The 18775-nt window shown below is 31.2% G+C and overlaps 1 protein-coding gene across 1 annotated transcript in view; it reads left to right on the top strand.

Annotated features, from left to right (window-relative positions):
- The window catches only part of LOC129960094 (synaptotagmin-A-like), a 66197-nt gene extending 47900 nt beyond the window's left edge, over window positions 1-18297 (top strand). The window contains exons 4-7 of the mRNA XM_056073201.1: window positions 3623-3751; window positions 3972-4328; window positions 8970-9084; window positions 11948-18297. Of these exons, the coding sequence (XP_055929176.1) occupies window positions 3623-3751; window positions 3972-4328; window positions 8970-9084; window positions 11948-12306 (960 nt within the window). The 3' untranslated portion in view covers window positions 12307-18297. The remainder of the gene's footprint in view (window positions 1-3622; window positions 3752-3971; window positions 4329-8969; window positions 9085-11947) is intronic.
- The last annotated feature ends 478 nt before the right edge of the window (window positions 18298-18775 follow it).

Below are 18775 nucleotides of genomic sequence, written 5' to 3'. Positions count from 1 at the left end.
GCTCTTGGACATTTTATTCCTGTTCTTATATAACCTATGATTTTGATAGGGAAAACATTTCTTCATAGCGCTAATATATTGCGAGATTTCGATAGGGATTTTCGTTACACGCGCGGAGAAGGCAGGGGAAACACAGGGAGATTTTAAAAAAGAATATGCCTCATCAGCGTTATTTTGCCTCTTCACGCGGAGTGTGGGAAAGTAGACTTTTAGCTGATTCAGCAATTTAACAAAGCTTCTCTCGAATTAAGTAGAGACAGTGGAATTGGATCACGAAATAAGAGAATATTTTAGAATGAAGTTACTATGGGCTAAATTAAGATAAAATCTTGAAAATTAATTAAATTGAAATTAGACTTATCATTACACACACACACATATATAATCTTTTTTTCTTTTAAACATTATTTTAAAATTGAATTTAAAATAAATCCATAATTAATGCATATAAAATTATTCAAATGTTTTGCAAATTTAGTTAATATCTATAATAATATGCAGAATTATTTTACCTATATCGTTAAATTTATCTACCAAATTTACATTTAATAATAAAATATCTAGTTTCCTGTGACAGTTAAAATGCATTGTATGAAATAAACAGATATGAAATTACACAAAACTTCAAAGATCTTTTTCTAAGATGAATTAAAATTAACACATTATTAATTTGTCCTTGACAAGTAAAATTTCACTTTTATATAATTTTTACCAAAATGCTGCACATGTAAAATTGTACTTTTATATAATTTTTACGAAAATTCTGTACATATATAAAAGGATACATTACTTCCAAAAAATTGTGAATGTTTCAAGTGTCATAATAGTAATAAATTTGCCTTCTTCGTTTTTATCGACGCGAAAGTATTTATAATTTCATTGAAGTCAATTGATATCTAAAAAAACTTAATCATAGTCTTTTTTTTTTTTTTTTTTTTTTTGTCGACCGAAGCGCTTTGAAAAAATGAGCTTTAATTAGCTAAAACATCTTTCGCAGCCGGCACTTAATATTGCAATTGCCAAAAATATCAGCAAAGATACCTCATATAATTTATAAGTACAGAAATAAATTTATGGAAATGTGTGGCTATTAAGAGTATCTGATTGATGTTTGGTAATTATATCTGCACCATCTTAAAGCAAAATATATTTTTTACATATAATTACTTATTATATATTTATTAATAATATTTATTATGAATACTTTCCATTCTTTATTTTTACATGAACATTATTTCCAGTTTTACGCAACCAAAAACATTAGTCCAAATTCCAAAAGATTAGTCATTCAGAATAATATTGATGTTTTTATTTCTGATGAATGCTGGTATCAATGAATGAAAATGAAGGTTATCTTTCATGCTTATTTATAACTAGACTGGAGATGCGATCCCCCCGCTTCTTCTTTCTTATCTGGAATAGATAAGAACAGCTGGGAAATTTGGTTTTATTATGAATACTTTTCATTATTTATTTAACTCGTTCATTTATTCATTGTTATGTCTCGGTTATATCAATCGTAAATGTTCTTTCTGTTATTCATAATTCGAGTTTCAGAACGTGGTTTCCGATCATCTGTTTTAATGCCTAAATATATGAAAAACAACTCTTTTCTGAAACACATATGGTTACTCTTATTGAAGGATTTTTAAATTTATACTATCTCTATTTATGCTGTTATCGAGCATCCGTTGTTTTCGCAAAAATTGAAAAGCAAAGCTATTTCTTTTCACATAAATCCAATAGACATAAAATCTTTATTCCATGCTTTTCATGGAAAAAATAAATAGTTATCTGAATCTTGTTATAATTTATTCAGCTTAACTTTTAAAATAACTATAAGTTTTAAGACAAGCTAAAAACCATAAGTTTCTAATTCGGCCTTATGCCCAATTAACCCTTATCGTGGCAAGATTGCTTTTTTGAAGAAAAGCAAAAAAAAAAAAAAAAAAAAAAAATGTACATAGGTATGTATGTATAAAAATGTGTAAGAACAAACATTTAGGTATGTGTGTTTTATAATAAACATACATATTTAGGGGTACAAACATAAAAATAAAATAAAAATAGTATATTTTTATAATGTATGGTATACTATACAAAATGAACATAAGGGTTAAAGAAGCCTATTGTCTTTGAAAGTTTTTATTTTCTTTCAGTTGCTGGAATCATTTAATTTTTTAAAATATTGGGAATAAGAGCTTATTATAATTTTTTTTTAAATGCAACGAATTGATTTCTTAAATTTGTGCCCTCTGGAAACTGCACCCAGGGCACGTGCCCTACCTGCTCCAACTTAGTTACATCACTGCCATTAGATCATCCAAGCTCGCAAGGTTTGGAATTGAATTTCGAAAATCCTTTTGGCAGAATTTAAAGATTCCACATAAGTATTTATCAGCTATCTTTTAATTTAAAATATTTTTTCCTTCATAATGTTCCCAGCCACTTTTTATTTAAAAAGATTTTTAACTTCTTGCCAATTTGCACCTTTCCATTTCAAATATAATTCTTCTACCGTTTTCTTCATCGTACAAACCCAAGTTCTTAACTCTCCCCTGGGAAAACCTCACAAATGCGCGCGAAAGTCTCTTTATGTTATATCCCCTGGCATTGGTCTTTAGCCCACTCAATGAATTTGGTGCACCATCGTAATGTTCTTTTTCCTTTCTGATTTATCCTTCTTCATTTTATATCTTCAGTGTGTTTCTATTTTTTATTTCCTTATTATGTTACACTTTTCTTTTATATTATTTATTTTGTACCTCAGAATTGTATCGCTTTTTCTATTCTCCCATATTGATCTGCAATAGCATTTGAGGTGAAGACAGTAGCTTCCCACTTGATTGTTCGATAAGATTTGAAGAAAATATTTTAATTCATTTTGCGGTCCACATTAATTCATCCCTTGATGATTAATGCGTTGATCGTTTCGCCCTCTGCTTTAAATTTCATTTCCACTTTTACAATAGATTTAGGATTTATACATACATATAATGATATCTCTTAATCTAATTTAAATCCTAATTAATTTCCAAATTTTCATCTTAAATTAAACCATTAACTATTCTAAAACTTTCTCTTATTTCCTTACCTAAATTCCGCTTTTTTTATTTAATTATTTTTAACACTCGCTCTAAAAATTAATGACTCTGTAAGTTTCATGTTGCAAATGAAGGCATAAAAATTCCTAATGCCTATTGCATTCCTTACAAAGATACCTGGTATTCCCCATCTTAAATCGACACCTATCAAAGAAATAAATATAAGATTCTGTCAGTAAAAACGCTGGGGGAAAAAAAAATCTGAAACTTCTCCTTTGTATTTCGATGCAGACAGACGTGTTTTATAGTTATTTCCCGTATTACATTATGCCGTGGAAAAATAAATTGAAGCTAATTTCCAACTTTTCTTCTTGTCGGCCCCTATCTGCTTAAAAATATAAATCGCAGTTTAATGAAAATATGAAATATAGTTCCATAATACTTCTTGAAAGTTTTCTTAGGAATTGCAGTAAATTGCTTTTTATTTGCTGTAGAAGTAAGCCAGAAAAATGCATGTTACTTTAAGATTTACTATGCTCTGATAATAAAAAATATATTAAATTGTTTTATTCATGCAGAGCGAAGCTTCCATTGATGCCCCCATAACAGATGTTGAACAGGATGCTAACTATGGTCAGGTGACGTTCAGTGTTTGGTGCCGGATGCAAGCTGGCTCCAATATTGGAGAACTTATTGTAGTTTTAAAGGTAAGAAATTTTCTTTTTTAACCATTTCTAATGCATTTTTTATAAAAACTTATCTAAATTATTATCACTTATAACTGTCTGAATTAAACAAGAAAACATTATATGGTAATACTATTTTAGCCATTAATTTCGAGCCAGATTTCATCTAATAAGTTACAGCAAACAAGTGACATAAAGTATTTCAAGAATGTTATTTAAATTGTTTTTTTTTTTTTTTCAGGAAGCTCAAGATCTGATGCCTAGGTCTTATGGAGGAACGTGCGACCCCTACCTTATCTTGCAGCTCGTTCGAGATAAAGGGCGCAAGAGATGGTCTAAATCCAGCTGTACAACCCTGTATGAATTCCGCACCAGTTCCAAGAAAAAGACCCAGCACCCCATTTTCAAGGAAACTTTCATCATGGAAGTGAATCAAACGGATTTAAAGGATGGCGCCTTGAAAATCGAAGCTTATGATGACGAAAAATATGCGAACGATTCCGAATTGGGAGAGATAACAATTCCTTTGCGGGAACTTCCATTTGGTCGAAATGGAGAAGAAAACAATACTACTCGAGATTTCTTGGAGCCTCGAAAGGTACAATCTTTCCTCTGAAAATCTTATTACTTTAAAGCAGACTTCATTAAGTTTGTAATATTTATCATAACTTAGATCTTAACTAACTGGAAAGAATTGTCCTTTGGTTGATTTAAAAAAAAGTATTTGCATATATAGTGATTCATTTCTTATTGCATGTTTTCTGGTTAGTAAAAACGGACACCATCTAACAATAAGTAATTGGACAATTGTGATAAAAGAGATAAACTTAATTTATTCATATTCAGTAGTTGATAGAGCCTCCACTTGAGGCAAATACAGTTTTTAACCTCCAAGGCAAGCTTTTCACAAGTGTTTTGATACTGGACACTGGTATTTTCTTCCACTCGGCTTGGAGGAGACATTTAAGTTCTTCCATCGATTTTGGACGGTTTCTGCACTCTTTAATTCGGCGATCCAACTCGTCCCAGAGGTTTTCTATTGGATTCAAGTTTGGACTCTGAGCAGGCCAGTCGAGTCCAGTCCAGTCAGTTCATCCCATTCTCATCATACCAATTTATGGAGGACCTCGCAACATGCCACTGTCGAATTTGGAATGTTTAATTCATTAGATATGTCCCTTAAGGATCATTCATTTCTACGATATCCTACAATTACGCCTTTCTCGGAAGTCAGACAGCTCTGAATTTTGTGGCATCTGGCATGCGACTAAAGCTAGTGCTATTTCCTACATGATATTTAAGTACAGACGACGTAAAGTAGATCAGGACCGCAGATGATGACCTCATTTGCATGGGTTTCCAAATACTTATTGGTAGATGGTGTATATGCTACTGCGGTTTATTCTCGTTTGCGCTTTAAAAATCAAAATTCATTCAAAAGAAAAAAAACTCAATTTAACGCTTCTATGTCTTTTTTTCTAATTAGCAAAACTTCTGTTTTATTATGACAAACAGTTCCTTTCCACACAATATAATTTATTTCGAGAATAGTTGGATGACAAACATTTAGCATTATTTTGTAAAATTGAAAATTAATTATGGCTGTTTGACATCAGAAAATACTACAGATTACTTTGGTTTGCGAAAGTATTTAAAATTATTTCATGAATCAAACTTTTAAGTTATATTTTGATTTCGTACTTTTTGGTTTCGTGCATCAGATATTGAGTGGTTAATAAAGCGATAATAATTAAAAAAACAGTAAGCATTTATACTGAGACTTATATGATATTTTCAGAAACTTTTTGTTTATTGGAAGTCCTTAGCTGGAAACTTGTTCGCCATTAAATTAATTAAAGGTTAGTAATTTGTCTGATATTTGCTGGGAAAATATTTTATAATATTAAAGTAAAAAGAAATCCTTACAAATCAGATAACTTTTTTGTGTTTAAACAATAATTATTTATTTCACACGCAATAAATCCTTCCTCTGGACACTTCGCGCACGTGGATGAGTATCATAGATCGACTTCTCCGCCCCGCCCAAAACCACACGGAAAAACTTGAATGACCGAACCGCCACAATAGCAACACTGGTGGGAACTATGGTTGAGTCCTAAGGACCATCACCGGCCACGATACAACCCTTCCCTAAGGAAGTACGTCCCATCATCGATGGGAAGTATCGAACCCCCACCTTTTCGTATACCCACAAGGGTTGCGAGAACCAACCATCATGCCGGAAGCTTCTCATCCCCAATTACGAGGTGCCCTCCGCCCGTGCGACGAGAGTGGATGAGAAATCATCAGAGAAGTAAGAGGATTTTCCCTTCTTCCATACAGCATGGCAAAAGCAGCTATATCTCCGGTGACGGGACATACCTCCTACAACAGTTATTGGTTCATGGGTCAGTGATGGGCATTTTGTAATCAATTACTGTTGTATTCTCTATAGTTCTGCCATTTAATCCACTTGTCACTAAAGCAGAATTGAGATGCATCTTTTCATAGTTAACACACGTTAACACGTTTTTACATAAACCAATTTCATTTAAAGCACCATGTTTATATTTATACTTCCTTCTTTTGGTCGATTTATTGACGTCTCGGTGGACATATTATCTATAATACTGCAGAATTCGAAAGGTTTTCATAGTAGAAATTTAAAATTGCTTTCTTTATTTTTTGTTCATATGTGTTTAGTTTATGTCTTATTTTTAATGTGCTCTGTTATTTTTTATTTTATCTCTTAAAATATGCAATCACGTCTTTATTCTAATATCTGGAAGCAATTAACAATTCTAAAAATGCAAATGCATCGCTGATACACGGAAAACGTATTCGGTCGCGTACCTTTAGTGTTTAGATAGAAGGCATAGTATGTACAAGAATACTGATTTTAAAAGGCCCTAAATTTATCTCGCTTTAAAGTAAAACATTTTTCTTGAATTGACTTAGCACAAAATAAGATAAAAGAAATATATACATATTTTCTTTAGTCTTTAAATTAAACTTTAATTAAATAATTAATTAATTAACAGAAACAGGCATTTAATTAAAGAAAAATTTAAAAAAATCATGATTTAGCTGAAATTAAAGTTTTTGTGATGCTGTTTGAAGTATCAATTTATCTCACACGATACGTCAGGATTTTCGGACCCTGACCTACTCACAAAGGACTAATAGCTACAAAGAATACTATAAACCATATATCAAGCAAACAGAATAATATTTATTCTTAAAATAGAATATTTCTATTTAATTTAATTTTTTTGTTCATGTGTGGTTCCAACTGCAACGAAATACCAAAGCCCTGCTTTGATGTAGTGTCTAAAACAAGTTGTTTTTTATATCCTGGTGAAAATTTTGTATGAACCAAAAAATTAAATGTGCAAGCTTAATACTAAGAATTCTTAATGTTTCTTAGAAGGTACGATCAGTTATTTTAATGCCTGAATATATAACATTTGGCATCTTAACACCTATCACGAAAGTGAGTGTGAACATTTTTCAACCTTCTTTTTTTACAGTATTTCACTTGAATTGATTTGATAGCCTCCTGGCCCGAAACTTGAGCAGTGGCTCAAATTCTTCTTGTACACACACACAACACAACACCGCTTCATGCCTCTGCAACTATAACCCTCTGTTTATTTAAACAGTGTAGTGAGCATGAAGTGGGAGAGAAATGAAAAGACGCTCCTGTTCTATCGATCCCTGTGACTATTGTTCGACGTCTGACATTTATTGATTGAAATTTGTCAGGGGATATTATATTGGATAAAAGAAAGCCGAAAGCAATGAGCTGTTTGAAATAAACATGGGAAGTAGCTTTGGCTTATAAAGCAAACCATCAGAGATAAACTGAAAACGTGTGCTAATTTACATAAACAGACTTACAATTTGTTTGTGATTGCAAAATTCAGAAAAATTATAATAAAAATATTAACAAAAAATTAGAAATGAGGATAGAAATAAAAAAAAAACAGAATAGCACGGAAAAAAAACACAAATACAAATAAATACTATGTACAAGTATATATATATATATATATATATATATAGTGCTGCTCTTGGGAATAGCGTTCTTGAAATCTAAACAGATCTTGATTTTATTCGAGATGACGAATCAATCTTTGAATTTTCATCCTGAATCCTTTTGAGAAAGCAACACTACGGAACCAAACTCGTTCTAGTTCAGATGCTGGCTTGGTCATATGGAAGGGAGAAGTCAGCATATCTTCTGTTGCATAGTGATCGGCGTGGCATCAAGAATTCAGCAAGGGCAGAATGCATTAGGGATCAGACTGAAACGCCGAAGATATGAGGGGAATGGCCCGTGGAATGTAAAGAAAAGAATATCTTCCCTTGTCCAGTTACTTGGTTAAAGGGAGACTTTGTAGAGAATATTGAATCTTGATCGTCACATATTTCCGTCTTCCCAATCCTTTTGCCACTCTTCCATCATTTTCTTTTTAAAGAACGATTTTAGGTATTATTTTGATACCTTAGTGTAACATTGTTCCCTGTTTGACTCCGCAGCTTCCTTCGTCAGTCTGTCGGTTTCTTCATTTTCCTCATACCCAACGTGGTCTTTAATCCAGGAAACTGATTTGCCTGTGTTGGATTAGATTTTTGCAGATGGCCCTCGCAACTGGATTTTGGTTTGGGGGGTTAGCTGCCGCTTGTACGCTGGCTTGGTTGTCAAAGCCGACCACTCCGCCACCACTAAACGTAGCAATATCGACAGGAGTTATTGTGGATTTCTGCTATCTGTAGCATTGTCCGTCCATAACACTGGCCGATACACCAAACAAGCATCCCCTTCGAGGTAATTGGCCCTTAACCACAAATTGGTCAATCAATGGCCTTCCTCCTCATCTGATGGCTTACCTGTTAGCGATTTGTACAAATTGAAGATTTTTGTGCCAGGACCAGGATATCTAGATATGAACCTTAGTATATCACCAACTATTATGAAATGCATGTGATAAGTACAGGCTATAGTCATGATTGATTAATGATCTAATCTTTTTGCTTCCAAATAAACCTATAGACGTGGATTGAAAAATTTATGTGGGTCACAAAATCACAAAACATCTTTGTAATTGTTCCATCCAATATTCCAATATATTTAATTATCCAAAATCCATCACAGCCTTACTATCAGATCACTTAATTCTATTTAATTCCATTTACCCTTTTATATATTTTAAAACTTTTCACATTTTAATTTCAGGAATACGGAGAGATCCTCTTTGGCTTAAGTTACTTGCCTACAGCTGAACGACTTACTTTTAATCTCACTAAGGCTCACAACTTAAAAATGTCTGTTGATGATATTGAATCATTTGGTAAGTTCAATTTTACGTTCCCTTCCATAAAACAGTTCTAAAAGACAATGAAAGGGGATATTATTTTTTCCCGACCTTTTTTTAACATTAATTTGAATATACGTGCACAGGGTGCTTAAAAAGAGCTTATTCAATTTTAAACCGGTGATAATATAAAACAAAACAAATTTCATAATGGAATGTGCGAAGTGAATGGTACTGTCAAGGTACTAAAATTTGCATGATAGTGAAGCCGAGCGGATGAGGTAAAAATTGGAGATTAGCGCATAAGTACAAAGGCACAACGTAGACATTTTTCAAGTTTAAGTTTTAAACTGTTATAGCTAATTCATAGCTAAGTTTGCAACATAAACCAACTTTTCGCAAGAATACTTATCAGGAAAAATAATTTTTTCTTTCTTTTCTTTACAAAACAACTTCTTTGAATCTTAACTTTTAAAGTCCGCTTTAAATTTATAAATATTTCAAATGCAATTTCTAGATTTTATATCATTGTCATTTTTCATCGTACCTTAAAAAGAACTTTTATTTCATAATGCAGTATTTTGAAAAGCTGGCATTTTATTAGACCTGTATTTAGATCTCGGTTTTATCTGCAATTTAAAGTGGGAAAAATAAAAGTACGATGATAATTTCAGTTAGGAATCCCATCTACATTGTCTACATAACTTCTAATTGAAGGAGAAATAATTTAGGTTTCCATTTCCCCAAGTGTGAACAGCAGCTCATTATGCGTCCAAATGAGTTTTGCAGTTACCTTATTATGCAAGTTTGACTCTCTTCTGGTAGTGAATTAAACGTGATAATCAGCTTGCGTGCTATTCGTTTATTTTCTCATAAAATAGGGACTACGGCAAATAGACGCTAAAACCTCTTCTTTTTATCTGATTGGCAAAAGATGTAGACCTAAAATACTCTACTGACAGATAGCACCATTAGCCGGCTTAGATGAATGGCTTCTGGATGAAACTAGGATTATCAGAAAATGCGAAAGAGGGGGGGGGGAGCTGTTTTCGCGAGTATATTCCAGTAGAATAATTCTGCAGTTGAGTATCCTAAAACATTAGATATCAAAAAAAAAAAATCCAAGGTCGAAAATTGAAACTTATTCTACTTTTTTTTACAATGTGACGTTTGTGAATTCATAACTTGTTTCAAAATCTTTGCAATTTGAAATTATAAACCTATAACTAACTAACATATAGATTATTGAAGAATGTTTTATTTAAAAAGATCGAATGGAGAAAATATGGACATCTGATGTCTATTGATCTTGGTTAAGTTTTGCCGGAGTAAGAGGGGAAAAAGTGAAAAAAAAAACCCATTATGATGCATTATAAAAAGATAAGTGATTAAAAGGTCTTATTTTAGGATTATTGTGTTTTACCCAATGATACTTTACGCACTCAGCTTCGTCAACGTTTTCTAAGTGTGAAAAATATTCTTAATTTCCATCCAAGTTCACTTTAAATGACCACGTAATTAAACATGAGTTTGAAAAATTATTTACGGAATTGCTCATAATAAAGCACATTTCTCTTTGTTCGAGAACACGTATCTCATACTTAACGGCTCCTTGACTGTAGCATTCCAAAACCGATATTAATAAAAGATTACTTACGAAATAAAGCTGGGTAAACTTTGCTCTAAAACTGAAAATAATTTAGTCCAAAAAATTAACCATGATAGAAATAATTAATAAGGTTTCCTTAACAAAAAAAGTATTTATAATACAAATTTAAAAAATAAATATATTGAATAATTTGCTTGTAAACATTTTACTTTAATTATATTACATATTGTTACGAAATTTCCGGGGTTCGTTTGGATAGTGGGAGTTATATGGTGTGGAGAACGCTCAATCAGCAGGCGGCAGTTGAAAAAAAAACAACGACGTTTATTTACACGAAGACACACAGGACAGCACAAAGACGACAACTATATACAGCACAGAGAAGACAATTACCTTCAGCCGCGAGACGTGCAAACAGCAGCACACAACAAGACTCTACTGCAGACAGTAATGCACAGCTTAGTTCAGCACTAGCTTGACTCCGTCGCTGCTCTGCTAATCCCTGGAAGACCAGTTCTTCACCGTCGATTCCGACTACTCCTACTCTGTCGCTTCCGACTACTCTTCTCTGTCGCTTCCGACTACTCTGGCAACTGCGGCTGCCTCCTTTTATAGGTCTCAGGAGGCGGGGCTAGAAGCCTCTTAACCAATCAGGAACGTTCGAGGCGTTTCTCGGTTCCTAATGGACGGTTCGGGAAAATTCTCGATGTTTCGGTTATAATCTATTTTGGCGCCAAAGTCGCCAAATGGTCGCCAAGTTTGTCGCCAAGCTCATGGACCCTCCGACACGACACCCGGACTCCGTCCAATACAGATGACTGTAAAACGGTCTTTCTGATGATGGAACCAACTATGCTGGAAAGCAGCATTACAGATTCGTAACAATATGTTTCATATATAACGACAAACAGCTTCGGATACCATATTAACTTTTACTTAACAGGATTAAATAATATAACACACATCAACGAGAAATATATTAAAAATTATCATTCAATTAAAAGGTATAAAGTGCTTTCTATTATTTAGAAAGATTATCACTTGTAACTAAAAAAAGTATCTTCTAAGGCCGAGAGAAATATTAACAAGTGGCTGGCACTATCTTTTTTTTTTTTTTTTTCGTCAAATCTCTCAATTTTTAGCTATGATACTTATCTCAGGAATAATGTATGGACTTCATGGATGGAATTAATAATTTTGCATCGCCAGTCTTATCTACTATGTAAAGAAAACTTGAAATCTAAACATATAGTTTAAGAATTGTATTGAATAATTGTGTCTGTTTTCTAGCACCATTTATTCGAGTCCTACTGATTCATAATGGAAAACTTTTGAAGAAGAAAAAGACAGCATCCAGACAAGGCACGACCAGCCCGGTGTTTAATGAGACGTTGACATTTGATGTCCCTCCAAGCCAACTGGATCACGTGGTTTTCTTAGTGGTCGCGAGTCACCGGGATCCCCAAGATCAATCTATTTCTTCCCCTGAGAGTCCCACCTCTCCACCCACTAATTCGGGAGCCAGGAAAAGCCGCCACATTGGGAAAGTTGTCATTGGATCTTCTGCGAAAGGTCTGCCACTCAATCACTGGAAGGCTATGAAACAATCGCCAAGAAAGCAAGTTACCCAATGGCATGTATTAAGGTGAAGATTTGTGATCAGGACAATTTGAAGAAAACTTCATTTTCGATCGTTTGCGAAGACAATTCTTCTTTTGATAATATCGGCATATTTGTTAACTACAGATAAAATATAATGTCCCCCCAAAAAAATTCTTGCACTCCTTAAATCTTGAAATGTAGTTGAATCTTATTAATGTATAGGATCTGATATCCAAGTTAGTAATTTCTAACATGGTAAGTAACAAGTTTGTCGCCATATATTGTATTACTTTTTGTAAAATAATATATGTTGTGAATATTTGTTTACTGTAATTTATATATATTATTGATGAACTTATTGCACACCAAATCTCTTTTGAACAATGTGATACTTACAGTGAATGTTTAACACTGAAAATTGATTATAATTGCTGGTGCTTCGTATCAAATATATGTTTCATAAAATGATGCGTACAATGAAGAAAATTTATTTTTATTCCGAGCATATGCAGTTAGATCAAGGTTTCCTTAACTCTCCTTTTGAATTATAACTCTTTTCTGAGGGGAAAAATTTTGTAAACTGGAAAATAACAAAATTGTGTATTAATTAATAATATTAATGACAATACATTTAATTTAAAATGCTTGTTGAGTAATTTTTAAAGAAATATTTTAAAACATGATTCATTTCAGGCGCAAAATAATTGAAGGTTCCCTTGAAGTTGCAATCAACATTTTAAAAAGCATTGAATTAAAGTGTAAATGTAAAGAAATAGTTATTGATTTTCAAATAACGATTGAGCCAATTAAAATATGGAAAGGAAGTCACAATGTATTTTTATTTAGAAACTAAAAATTCAGAAAAAAAAAAGAAAAAAAAAACAATTTTAGAAACTAAAAATTGAGCCAAATTACGGCATTAGTACGATTCTATTTTTTTTAAACGTAATGTCAAAGAAAATTTAATTTGACATTTGTTCTATGCTTGCATGGTGCTAATTATTTTAATTGCGTCATGTAACAAAGAAAATACATTTTAAGAGAATCAAAAATATCAAATGTTTTTTTTTTCTTACTGTAAAGAGACATAACCATTAAGCTGTAAAATGTAAAGAGACATAACCATTTTATTGTTAAAAATAAACTAAAACAAATAATTAATTTTTCTCCCCGCCTTTTTTAAAAACCCTATCATAGTTAGAGATTAAAAATCGATATAAAACTATTTATTAGCTATGAAAAGCGTTTTTCAAGAACTTTATATTTTACTATGTCTTTTTATGATTCTTGATTTGTGATCGGAATCGAGCTACTTACGAAAAGCTTCCAATCTAAATATCTATAGATCTCATCAATTGAGATGTCCTGCTTCCAGGATTATTTACATCTATATCTGGCAGAAAAGAAATACTGCTTTCAGTAAATATAGTTTAAGGTTGTTGCTTTTATCTCATTGTAGTCAATTTATAAACCTCAAATGCACAATGCCAATTTTGTATTACTTTACATATCTTACTGGAGAAAAAAGTGAAAGATGTCACAGCTCAGCTTAAATCAATGCGTAGTTATCTTTGTTATGATGTTATGATACCACATGAATAAATCAAATGGAAATTAATAGAAACTATTTTACTTTCATTTATTCCAAAATCGCATATGTTATTTTGAAACGGACTTTTAAAAAAGTTTTTACTTCTACAATAATCAATACTTTTTCTGTTTTTCAATTATTTTTTTTTAATTATCAACAGAAATGTTTTATTTATAAAAGATGATTTTCTCATCTTTTTAGCGTCCGGAAAATTGATCAAAATGTGTCTATAGCACAAAATTTTCCCATATAAAGCTAAAATAGTTTCTATAATTGTTTGTGGATCTATAAAAGTGGTTAGAAAATGCAAATGTGTGAAAAGTAGTTTGCATTGCACTATCATGCGCAAGATCTGCCGAAGCTAAAGCTGTACTAATACCGAACAATAGTAATCGTCGAACAAGAAGATAGCAACATTGTATAGTAGAGCAATAACTGTTGTATTATTCTGCATTATCTTAATAGAAACAATTTCAAAACCTATAGTACTGTGAAAGAAGATAATTTGTAATGAAATGTAGCGTAAATTATGTTTTCACATTTAATTAAAGAATTGTTTTGTATCTTATAACTGCGTTTTAAATTTTCGTTTCAAAGAAAGATATACAGTATTTGGATTTAGTAAAGTTTGGTAATTGAACTGTGTTGCATGGTTTCTCTTCTAGAATAAAATGCATGCTGGACTGAGAAGGGTATCGTTAATATAATGGAAATTCATTAACATTAGTAATGATAACGTATTAATGTGTAGCTTAGCCATTTAAAATATGCATGTCTTGCTCTCAAGAACTAAAAGTTTTGCAGTCAACTACTTGCTTTTTATTAAATGCTTTTATTCGACTTTGCATGTTTCCGAAATTGGAGAATTTTGTACCAGATTTCTGAGATTCTGTAAAATTATTGATGGCAACAGAATATTTAAAAAAAATTATGTTCATAATTATAAATTAATGCATTAATTTATCTAAAAATTCATTTCACAGAAGCGATGTTTTTTAGAATTCAGTTTCGGTTTAGAAATATTAATGTTTACATTCCACAATATTTATGATCATGAATTAAGAAATCTAAAAGTCTAAAGAGCAGAAAATATTAAAAATAATTAATACTTTATTCGTATTGTAAAAAGTAGGGAATAAAACTTGAAATCTAAAATCTTACAATATTGTAAGCAGATTAACATATAATGAAAACACGATGAAGAAATTTTGGATATTGGTTAAAAGTTAACGTAAATTATAAATGTTATTAAAATTCAAATTTATTTTGAGTATATCTATCAGAATCCCGGTATTTTACGATTTTATTTTAGCATTCATGTTTTTGATTTAAAAAAAAATATTTAAAGTAAGAAAATGAAAATTGTATGAAAATATAAGAATTAAAATATTTGTCCTTGGAATAAGAAGACAACTATGGTGAACTAGAATATTTAATATATAGATTGCTTGCGAGGATATTGATTTTTAGAAATCTAGAATATTAGTAGGAGATAATTTTCTTGACGAAGAAATATTCTGTGATAGTTCAGAATATGGATGTAAGCTTAAAAGTAGCAACCAATATGGTACAGTAGTTTGCTTCAGTGTTGCAGCGCTAGCGTGACCACGTTAGATTCTTGGATACGGTTTAGGCGTTTTACATCTCTCTGTCTCTCTCTCTCTCTCTCCCACCCCTTAAGCCACTGTGAATATCTTAAGAAAAATGCCCCTACATATTCATTAGAAGTTGAAATATATTGTGAATATGGGCTGTTCACATTTCAATTTACTTAAATATTTCCATTAGATGTTAACTCTTTCATGGTTTTAACATCCATATTTTTGATTAAAAAAATTATTAAATGTAAGAAATTAAGGATATAAAAAGAAAAATTATTCTTAAAAATTATTAATGAGTGCTGGAAAATTAAATATGTAGATTATGTACAAATTACAATATTTATTCTTAGATATTTTAAATATTATGAGAAGATAAATTTCTTCACGGTGAAATTTTATAATACTGATTAGAATAGAGATGTAAACTTAAAACAAACCGTCCGATTTGGTTAAATAATGTGAGAACCAGGTTTGCACCATTGAGTGATTGGGTTCGAATTCTGAAAAAGTTTGAATATTTTTTATGCGAGTCCGATTTCCACTGCTATCTTGCTTCAAAAAGGGGTACGACACCACTCCCTTAGTTAGTGTTAGTTGTGTTATATTAAAATTTCTTCATACTTTCCTTGTGTATGTACATTTTGCATGGTGATAGAATTCAAATTCTGAGTTGTTCTAGTTGTTTTTTAAATGATTTTGAATGTTTCGTGTTTGTATGGATGTCAATTTTTCACTCGTTTCCTAGTGTTCTTAATGGTCTCGAGGACAATAAAATATTCTACAGTTCTAGAATTCTTAATTATTAATTAACTTATTTAGCTAAAAAAAACATTTTATAGAGGTAACGACGTGCATGACTTTAATTTAATAAAAAGGTCTTAAACACCATTTTATTAGTGTTGTAAAAAAGAGAAAATGATATTTATCAAAGCTCTAGTAACATTATAAAGAAATTAATACACATTGAAAACACGAGGAAGAAATTCTGTGCATTCATTAAAAGTAATATCATGCCACCAATTTCCACTTAGCTGTTCCGGATCCATGGGCAAAAGAAGTGAAATAAATTATAGGGATGATTGCTTTGGAAGATGTGGAAGACACCGGTGAGTGCGTCTTAATAGGATTTCCAAAAGGAAGCCCCGAGATATGAATTTTAAATTTGAATCTTAATTGTACATATGTAAATAACCATTATTTACTCGAGATGATATAACAAAATCGTTTTGCAGAATAAAGTGTCATGTCAAGGCTCGTGGCAGTTAAAATATATCACAAACATGATTAAAACTCCATTCTACTTAAAGTATTTCTATTAGAATATCTGATTTTACGATTTTGATTTGATATCCATATTTTTGATAAAAAATGAATAAAAGTAAAAATTAAGAATATTATAATAAATAATAATTAAAGTTTTTATTTTTAGAATAGGAATGCTGCTAATGCAAACAGGAATAGAACATCAGATATCACTCTAATAGAATATCGTATATATAGGTTATGTACAAATTAGAATATTTATTTTTAGATGTTAGAATATTATTAGATGGTAATTTTCTCGACGATGAAATTTTATGGTTGTTTAAAATATAGGTGTAAACGTAAAACGATCGATTTTGTGTAATGGTTTACGTATGGCGTTGCAGCACTACCGTGGCCGCGCTTTATTCCCGGATAAAGCGTAACTGCTCCTCGCCTTTTTAAAAAAATCTTTATCTCTCTTAAACGTGCCGCTGTGAGGACATAGAGTTGCATGTATATTTAGACAAAACAAATATAGCAAAAAAATTTTATTTAAAAAGCCCTTTATGGAGATCGCACCTATTAACTTTGGTTGCTAATCAAAATAATTGTTTGGTCTTTCAAGGAATTTATCCGGTGAGTGCGAGCAGCAAAGGATTAAAAGCATCTAATTAGTTTTTGATTGGCAAAGGAGCGATAAGACTTAACCACAATGAGCATTGTAAGAAAAAATTACTGAGAAGCCAGAAAATAATAAATATAAAAATGTTTTTAAAAACGCTTTTATCAGCGCACTAAAAATGAAAAATCCCTTTTGTTAAATAATTGAAGGTCAGAACAAAAATCGTAAAATCAAGAGGCGTAGGAAAAAGTAGGATAAGGCTAAAAATTCACAATGAATATTATAAAGAAACAAAAAAATCCAAAATATTCATGCTATTAAAATTACAATACGTCATAAATCTGATTATAATTTCAATTTACTTAAAGCTTTTCGATCAACGCCGTTTGCTTTTACGGATTTTGTTTTGACTTCTAAGTTTTCTGTAAAAATTATTCTTCCTTTTAAAAATTTTTATGCTTTTTATTCCATTTCAGTTTATCAGTTAATTCCAATACATTTTTTCTATACGATTCTTTTGTAGTTATAAAGAAGTCCTTCAGTATCACTGGGGATCTATGCTATTGTCATAGGTTGATGATTTTGTGAAAATACTTATTAGTATGGTGTACTATTATTAACGTAGAAGAAGCTCCTAAACCATAAATAGTTGTTAATAATGAAAATGTATTTGAAATGAACACTGTATGAAATGCTAGCAATTTATGTCATCTGTTAACTATTTATGCTGTAGAAATGTAAATTTACCCTCTATCATAAATGGAAACATTTTTAAAACCTGATTTTATATGAAATTTTGTTGGCATATGAAACCAAAGAAGTGTGTAGTTAAAAAGATATAAATATATATGTATATGGCTGACTGTGTTGTGATTAGAATATCATAGTATTATCCTCAGAATAATTTACAATTTGTTGTAGTATTGTAAAATGTGATATATATTTAAAAATTGTTTGTACCCAAACTGTGTTTACTGTCATCACCATAAAAATAAATTTAATTGTTAAAAAATTTCTAAAATGCATATGTGCTAGTTTTTTGCCTTGTTGTTTTTATACAGCTAATAAAATTCATTGTCATAATGTAAAACGGAATTCGACAAATGAAGTAGAAGGAAACAATAGTTATTAAATAAATTCATAAAACAGAATGCTAAATCGAACACAATACAGATCTTAATTACCATGATAATATATCCTTCAATCAAGATGTATGCAAATCAAATGACGGATCGTGTGGCTAGTTATTGTTCGGCTACTTACATCGATTTCTATCCAAATACAAACTATTCAAAATATTACTCAACATTTTGTCGCCAGTTTGATCTTTTGCTGGTGCTAAACTATTTAAGATTTATCGCAGTTCACGAAAAGAAAACAATTTCAATTGGAACTTTTTTCCATGCTTTGAATCTAAATTCTGATAGAAGTCTAGTTGTTTTAAAGGACCTTAATTC

Source organism: Argiope bruennichi, chromosome X2, assembly GCF_947563725.1.
Source record: "Argiope bruennichi chromosome X2, qqArgBrue1.1, whole genome shotgun sequence".
Taxonomy (NCBI): Eukaryota; Metazoa; Arthropoda; class Arachnida; order Araneae; family Araneidae; genus Argiope; species Argiope bruennichi.
This window is presented reverse-complemented; position numbering and strand designations above follow the sequence as displayed.